The 9026-nt window shown below is 41.0% G+C and overlaps 1 protein-coding gene across 1 annotated transcript; it reads right to left on the bottom strand.

The window, feature by feature from the left end:
• Positions 1 to 209: 209 nt before the first annotated feature.
• Positions 210 to 1004, bottom strand: LOC116889634 (Y-linked testis-specific protein 1-like). The gene has a single exon (XM_032890546.1). The coding sequence runs from the start codon at positions 1002 to 1004 to the stop codon at positions 210 to 212; it is 795 nt and encodes a 264-aa protein (XP_032746437.1).
• Between the last annotated feature and the right edge of the window lie 8022 nt (positions 1005 to 9026).

Here is a 9026-nt window from a genome sequence, read left to right as displayed (position 1 = left end):
CATCCACCATAGCCAGTGTCCTCCACCAAAGTGTTCACACACAACATGTCACATCGCACATTTTAATTTTTGGAGACAAAAGAATTCCACTGGAAAAGATACTGGGGTTGTCAAAGGCCCTTGGGTATCTGACACACAGAAAAACAAACATTTTCCCGTCAATCCTATAAATTATCTATCTCCGTCCCCTGTACTTTGTGAATTTCAACTCAATGGATCTTTTCCACCAGATTAAAGAAGTAGATGTGGACGACGCCATCAAACTTGATGAAGTACACGGAAGGCTTGGCTAGAACTTGGTAAATGACCTTGCCTATCTTTTTGGACCCATCGCCTATGGTGTACTGCACATAGTGACCTGTTAATCTGTCACTGTCATTGTCTGACTTCACCTCTGCTGGAGGTATCTCTGGAATGATACGGAGGTTACCTTCTGTGTAATCATCCAGGAGTTGGTAGATGTATAGGACTGGATCTTTCTGGTAGGTGATGTAAAACCAGTCCTTCATGATTGGCACCTGGGCTAGAACCACCCCCTTCCAGTTGTCCTTAGAGCCATGTTTGCCCTCAAATGTATGCTCCACAGCTCGCCTACCATTGCACTTGCGAGATGGGGCGCCTTTGACTTGAGGAAACACTACTTTGTGAGGCAAGACTTTAAGATTTAAAATCCTCTCATCGCAGTGAAGTTCAAGTCCATAGACACAGTCAATTCCGTCATACTTGACCAGATAGAGAGAGGGATTTGTTGGCAGTTGATCTAGAACGATGGCCTTCCATTGGGTAACGGGCTCATCACCTTCCTTCCATCCGTGAACAATTCTGCAGCCCACAATATTCCCCAGGGCCTGGGGAGAAAGCCTCCTCCTCCTCTGCTTCTGGAAGGATGGTGTGCTCATCCTCCTCAGAGACATCCTCTTCTTCATGGCTCTAGACTTAGTGTGGTAGGTCACGGCACTCCTGGTCCACTGTTTTGTGGCTATCGTTCTGTGTTCAGGCTTCATACTTGCCCATGGCCTGTTTTTGAAGAGCTTGCCTGCTTAAACCAGACACAATGCTGTTGTCTCTGTCATATTAGTGCCTGCAAGAACAAAGAGGGGAAGGGCAATGGACCAAGGCTCTTGTCTAAGAGAACTTTGGCGCAGTTGAGGAAGGCGATGGTAAACAGGTTTGAGCATCTGAATCTAATTCTGTCATAATCAGAAGTTCATAGGAGGGCTGGGCAATGGTGGAGCACTCCTTTGATTCCAGCACTCAAGAGGCAGAGGCAGGCAGACCTCTGTGAGATCAAGGCCAACATGGTATACAGGGTTAGCTCCAGAATAGCCAAAGCTACCCACAGAAAAACCCTTTCTCAAAAATCAAAATCTAAAGTTCAAAGGGAAATGATCAAATGGTTCCCTACAGCTCAAAATAACATATTCAGACACATTTCTTTAGCCCTATGCACTTTGCCTCTGCTGAGGAACCTCTCCTTGAATGGCTATGTCAGTGTGGGATTAAGTATCCCTGTCCCCCACTTTAAGCAAGCAGAACAGAGAAAGGCTAGCAAAGGAGCCAGAAGGGTGGCCACACCCCTCTTCTACCCTCTAACTATGAGCAATGTGGCAACATCCACAAATATCTGCCCAGTGACATAGCACACCAGTCCACTGGATTTATGTATTGTGTCTCCTGACCCGGCCCCAGGTTTATTCCGGGAAGCTGCTGAGTCTTCGACAGCAACAAGTCTTTTGTCTAGGCAACAACAGTGATTTAGAAATAATATCTCCTGGGGTTGGGATTTAGCTCAGTGGTAGAGCACTTGCCTAGCAAGTACAAGGCCCTGGGATCGGTCCTTAGCTCCGGGAAAAAAAAAAAGAAAAAAAAAAAAAAAACATTAAAAACAAAAACAAAAGAAAAATTAACTACAAAAATTCACAGGCACAGAGTGGAGCTTTGGCATTTTAGTAGAATTTTGAATTAGATATTGTTAGGAAAGGATAATAAACTCCGGAAACTGACTAGCCTAGACCATCTGCCTAGCTCTCAAACGTGGAAGACATGAGAACATACGGTTACTCGCTGTACGAGGGAAAACTTTAGCTTTCTGGGCTACAAGGGTACCAGTCATCTTCATAAACGTATTTACCAAAAGAAAATGTCCTAGTCGTCCAGATTCTGTCTTCTGAAACCGGTCAGGCACCAAAAGCCTGTTGAACAATTGTGGGGTTCAGGAGCAGAACTGGCTTTCACACACCGCTGTGAAGATAGAGAACCCACCTTCAAGGGAGTCTAGTGCCCCAAAGAGGAAGAGATGCACAACCTCCGCCCAGTGCTCTGTGACATCATCCAGGCTCTGCTTATGTCATAGAAGCCCTCTCAGGCCAGTTCCTTCCCTAGTTACGCTTAGAAACTTCCATCATCTAGGTTTTAGCTTCTCATGTAGCCTCCTGGAGACCCAAAATAAAGTCCCCACCCAAATATTCTGATGACTCGAGTCACAATCTGCCCAAGTAGCTCTTTTCATGCATTTAGTTTCTGAAAAAAGTCTTTGGTTTCTGAGTCATCAACATCCTTGGTGGTTTTTTTTCCCAGCTCCTATCTTTCCTTTGGTTATCTTTAAGCCATTCTTTGTATCAGAAATATTGCTAGCCTCTCTCTCTATGGCAGCCCACTTGATAGCACACCAAAATTAACTTTATCAAAAACCACAATTAGAGGAGGGCCATTTTTTTCAAACAAATCTGGAATTTGACAGGATTAAATACCTTGCATTGAAGTCAATGGCAATCATGAATTATGGATTCTTTTCAAAGAGCGAGGAAAAATTAGCTCCTGGGCCTGTTCCCAAAATCGGGATAAACTTATGACAAACCCGATATTGACTCGTCATTTTAAATGACTTTAAAATTTACCAGCACTTCTGGTTACAAGGAATTTATTAGATCAAATGCAGTAAAACATGATGAAATAGATGAGGTAATTTTATTTTTGAAATATTGGTAGACAGAATACTGGATGCAGGTAAGTATGGAATTTATCTGTAAATTACAGGGCACATTAATTGTTTGTGTCACATAGTTCATCAGATCTTCAAAAGGATTCTTTTCAGAACCTTCCCCTGGCCCCACTACACTCTGACCATCCCTTCCCTCTTCCCAATAATTCCTTCTACTTTACCATTATAATTTTTTTTTAATGTCCTTAGAACTTAACCAATTATGGCAGCTTTTTAAAATAGGTCCACTTTTCTAAGTGCACCGTCTTCTTTTTCTCCTTTCTATATTAGTTTTAAGCACATTTTCCTCCACAATTTGAGTTTTGCTCTCTCTCTGCTCTTATGACTCCTCTGCCATTATGTGACTGTTGGTCCACTATGTGGCTGACCTCAATGTGGGGTTAACTCAAATGACATGATTTTTCCCCCTTTTCTCCTTTTCATCTTCCTTCTCTAGGCACCTGCTGAGATTTACAGTCTTTGGGATTTTTTAAGCCTGGAAAGCACACACACACACACACACACACACACACACACACACACATACACACACACACACACAAACACACACACAAACACGCACATACACACAGAAAACACTCATACATACAGAAACACACAAACACACACATACATACACACACAAACACACACACATGCACACACAAAAACACACACATGTACACACAAACACACACACAAACATACACATATACATACTGAAACACACAAATACAGAGAGAGAGACAGAGAGACAGTGACAGAGACACAGAGAGAGACATAGAGCCCATGAGGAAACATGTAATAACATCTTTCTAAGAACAATAAACAGAGACAACTTTCAAAAAAGTGAAGAACAAGTAGGCAACAAGAAAAATAATCTCATCATAGCCATCAACTTGAGGAGGAAAGAGTTTGTATCACTCTAGGCTTCTAGGTTCCAGTCTGTTACTAAGCGAAGTTGGGGCAGGAACTCAGGCAGGACTCTAGAGGCAGGAAAGGAAGAAGAGACAACTTAGAAATGCTGATTACTTGATTGCTATCCATGACCTACTCAGCTTTCTCTCCTTCTCATACAACCCAGGGCCACCTTCATAGGAGATGACACTACCCATAGTGTCATCCATCACATCACATCAACCATCAAAAAAAAAAATTCCTTACAAATGTGGCCAAGGGCCAATCTGATGGAAGCAATTCTTCACCTGAGGCTCCTTCTTACCAGGTTGAGTCAAACTGACAATAAAAACTAACCAGGACCCCTTCACATCCATTCTAATTGCCACACTGTGTGCAATAGACAAGTCATTGGAATAAACTTAGCTGTCGATCACTGGATGAATGGCTTAAAAATGTGATAAACGTTGATGTGATTTTCATCTATGTGTAAGAGCAAAGAGTTTTGTTCTCAGAAAAACAGATGGAACTGTAAAATACAATGTTAAGTGAAACAAGCCAGACTCAAACAGATGAGTGGGAAATTGAGATTTTAGTAAGAGATACTAAATGAAAGTGTGCATTTAGGAAGAGGAAGGGGAGCAGCAGTGTGTGTGTGTGTGTGTGTGTGTGTGTGTGTGTGTGTGTGTGTGTGTGTGTGTGCAGGTGGAAATGGAGGTGAGTTGTGAGGATGAAGATGGCTAATGTACAGTATAAACCTGTACAAGGAGTCACAAGCAATCCCACTGACTTGTAAATTTAAAGCACATCAATATAAGAGAAATGAGTCTAAAACAATGTTTTGATTAAATTGGGGGTTTGTAGTTTAGAGATACCGTAAAGTTTATTCATAGTTTCTGTCCCACAGTTGACTCTTGCTGTTTCGAGCTTGATACTGGTGACTGGATATTTCAATGAGCTTTGGTGTCTGTACCTCATTACTCACCCGGAATTCATGTCATTCAGTGAGGCTACCATGGGGAAGGAGGTAGTTAGAGATCTTAAGGGTACACAACGTGGGAAGAATAACGCTCACCCCCACTATAGATATCCAAATATTCACCCCCATCACTGGTTTGAATGTATTTGCCCAAAAGTAATTTTCTGAGGGTTAATCCCCAGTGGGAATGTAGTTGTGAAGAATTGATTAGGTCAAGAGGGATGCGACCTACAAATAAAGATCCATTAATGATGCTATTGTGGAAAAAGGTTAAATTATGAAAGGGAGTTTGGCTCCCTCTCTTGCCTTCCTAGCCCATTGGATCCCTTCTGTGTTGACAACATTACACAAGAACTCCTTCCGTTGCCGATGGTCTTTTCATCTTGGATTTCCAGGCTTCTGAATCAGAATCATAGAGAATCTGCACCATTATAGACTAGCAAATCAGTGCCATTCTGTTTGTCCATACAAGCATGAACATGCCTCAGAATTGTGAGCAGCCGGGTCATATGGAAAAGCAAAGCTGGCAAGAGAGTACTAGGTTGAAGAAAAGATGGGTTCCGGGTTAGCGTGTGTGCTCCTCGAGAAAGAAACTGCTCAGAGAAAGAGTGTAGATTGGAAAGGTGCAGCTTGGGAGTGACTCAGACATCTACTCTTGACCTTGTGGGGACAAGGTGCCATTAGGTTAGGGGAAAGAACGCTAAGAATAGCTTCAGCCACTGCTTTGGGCTTGCAGAACCATTTTGAGAATCCTCATCTTTGAGGATGTAAAAGAAAACTCCCTGGAGTCAGTTGATACATCAGTAACCATCAAGAGTGTGTCCACTATTACAGAGGGAACCAGGAAAAAGCCTGATCTTGGAAGATCCTTTGCCTTAAAGAGATGGAGACTTCTCCCGGGCAACACTGGCAACCCATCTACATTGGTAAGGCATCCCACTAAGTCAAGATCAGTGGTTCTTAACCCTTGGATTGAGACCCTTTGGGAGCTCAAATGGCCCTTGCACAGTAGTCACATATAATATATCCTGTATATCAGACATTTACATTACAATTCATAAATATAGCAAAATTAGAGATATGAAGTAGAAATGAAATAATTTTACAGTTGGTGGAGCTGTATTAAAAGGTTACATGAGGAAGGTTGAGAACGACTTTTCCTGACCCCTCTAAAATATGCCTGTCGTTATGGACTGGAGGTAAAATCCCTTTTATTCAATCTGGCAAATCCAGAAAAACCAAAACACCACCAAAAGATTATGAAGGATAAACAGCCACTGTACCCACAGTGTCAGGATTGTTGACATCTTAGACAAATGATGTCAAAATGGAAATCACATCACACCATGAACATCCCCCTAAATGAAAAGTAGAGGAGAAAAAGCAGTTCCCTCGTGGTGGCACCAAGAGAAAACCATTGTCAGAATTTTCATCTAGGATTTTAAAGCCAGTACTCAAGCGTAGTCAATTAGAAACTTCCAAAACAAAAGTAAACACATAATCTTGTGAGGTGTTAGAAGAAACAAGAGAAATTGAATAGGAACTCACTGAATTAAAAAAACACTAAGAGTATAATTAAAAGACATGTCTGGGGCAAGATGAAAATGAAGGAGTTAGAGGGAGAAGGGGCTGGGGGTGATGGGTTCACTGCTTAGGAACACGGGTTCCTCTTGCAGAGGACCAGGTCTACAAAGAATCGGATGAAATCTTGGGTCACCCCCCCCCACACACACACATATACACACACACATGCACACACACATACACACACACAATAGAGATAAATTTTAAAAAAAATTTAAAAGATAAGGAGCCAGGTATGCCCCTTTAATCCCAGCACTCAGAAGCAAGCTGATCTCTGTGAGCTCAATGCCTGGTTTATAGAAAGTGAGTTTCAGGCTATCGGCATACATATTAAAATCCAGTGTCAAATAAAACAGAAAAAGAGTATATATTTATTTCTGAGATACTAACAACAGAGGAAACTATTTCACAGAGAAAGAACTTATTGTTGAGAGAATCAGTGGGCTGAAGAATCTCAATATTTTGTGTCACACCATCCTTCAGCCTCAGCAGAAGCAAGAATGGGTACAGCTTAAAAAGGAAGTAGGGTTACTACGGAGGAAAGCCAGGACATGGATCAGCCCATTAGTGTAAGCAGAAAAACAGCCAGGGATGAGATGGTCACCAAATAATGTCTCTGAATGGGGTCCCTGGCTAACACCAGGATGTTCTTTTTTCTCGGGCAATTTCCCCTCGACTATTCAGGACACCTCAAAAACCACAGAACAAAAGAGTGGCAAATGCCTAGAGAAAAGATGTCTTGTGGACATATTTGTTTATATGGTTTCATGTAGCCCAGGCTGGCCTCAAAACACTATGCAATTGAAGGATGATTTTAAATTCCGGTTCTCCTCCCGTAATGGGACTATAAATGTACCACACACCAGGCTCATGAGGGGACTGTGGTGGAGCCTGAGCTGTGAGAGCATAGGAGCAATCTGTCACTGAGCTGCATCTCATCTAGGATGTGTTCTATAAAACAATAAAAAATAAAATAGAATTCTTCAATGAGAGACAACAGAAGTTTCCCAGTCCAGAAACATTAAATTACACATGCACAAGTAATACATATGACAAGATATAATGAAACTATGTAACAGTAAGAAAAAAAGAAGATAGGAAACTTACTATAAATATGTGTGAGACATAACTATGAAGGTCATAAGAGGAAACTTTATTTACAAACATAATTCTTAGATTAAAACAAAAGACCAGCAAACCCTAAATTTTTATCATACAATAGAAAATAAATAAAATAATTAATTCAATGAAAATAATTTGTTAAAAAGGAAACTAGCTTTAAAAATAAGTTAAAAAATAAAATGACTGAAACACAATTGTTTCTTTTTTTAAACAAAGAATAGTATTTTGTCTTCTAGATTAGACCTAGAAAGAAAAATAAAAGGTCCATTCTCTTTGGAGATTTAAAAAAAAAAAAAAAAAAAAATTGCCTTTGTTTTAGAGTTTATTCAGAACACTGAATATGGTACAATAAAAAAATTTAAAAAAAAAATTATTCATTTTTTAAAACCTTTTTAATGACAGTTTTTATACTCAACTTTCTCTCATATAATCTTTTTAATATCAGACAATATTTCCAGGTTGCCATATGGAGATTATGCATTGTTGAAATGTAATCACATCATTGTTTTCCCAACACAGACTCTGGTTGAGAACATCATTGTTTTTTTTTTATCAAGGAATTTGTAGCACAGATCCAAGCCCAGTTCCCCTCGAGGGCTTTGTTCCATCTTAGAACCATTTCTTCCGACAGCACTTCAGCTGTGTCATATTTTTTCTGCAAAAGATCGAAACAGACTTGTTTGCTGCACTGTTTGCTGCGTGCGCTTGAGGCAGATCCTGGACCATCAGACATGATGGAAAGTTCTCCCCCACAATCACAAACTAAAGAACTGGTATCAGTGTAGAGGAATTAGGAGACAGAAATCAAAAAGGGAAAAAACCTGTTGTTTGGAGAAGACATGTGGCAGGCTGAGCTGGATCTTGGACTTTTTATGTAGCCCAGGTTACCTGACTTATTATAAAACAAGGCCACATGGATCACACTGCAACCCAGCTGGCCTTGGAATTATGATGTAGCCCAGGCTGCTTTTTTGACTTACTATGGAGTTCAGGCTGATTTGAACCTGGTAACGTCAGAGTATTGAGAATATAGGTATGCACTACCACACCAGCTTTGAATCTGTTGGTTGCAGGTGACTCAGCTGTGGCCCTCATTTGCCAGCCCCTCAACATAAACAACAGCATCCACAATCGCATTCAGGATAATCCCATCCTTTAAATCATCTGTTAAGGTAAGGCTTACAGAACAGAGAATCAGCAGGGTCCTCCTCCTTATTAGAACAACATTTGTGGGAGGATTTGAGTGATTGTTTGAGTGAGCCAGTCATGTCCTTAACCTGGTTCTGATATTATGACCAATAAAAAAATGAATAAGAAAACAAAAAGAAGAGATGGGTCCAACATTGTGGACTTGAACCTAGCAACCTAGAGATGCCTACAGGTCCTCCCCAGGGAAAATGATGGTAGGCTTTGTGGTCCACAGAACTCCCAGTCCAGGAGGCAGATAGGCAGATCCCCAGAGCA

The sequence above is a fragment of the Rattus rattus genome, unplaced genomic scaffold (assembly GCF_011064425.1).
Source record: "Rattus rattus isolate New Zealand unplaced genomic scaffold, Rrattus_CSIRO_v1 PGA_scaffold_19, whole genome shotgun sequence".
NCBI classification, from domain to species: domain Eukaryota; kingdom Metazoa; phylum Chordata; class Mammalia; order Rodentia; family Muridae; genus Rattus; species Rattus rattus.
Note: the sequence above shows the minus strand (reverse complement) of the source record. Positions and strands in the feature narration are given on the sequence as shown.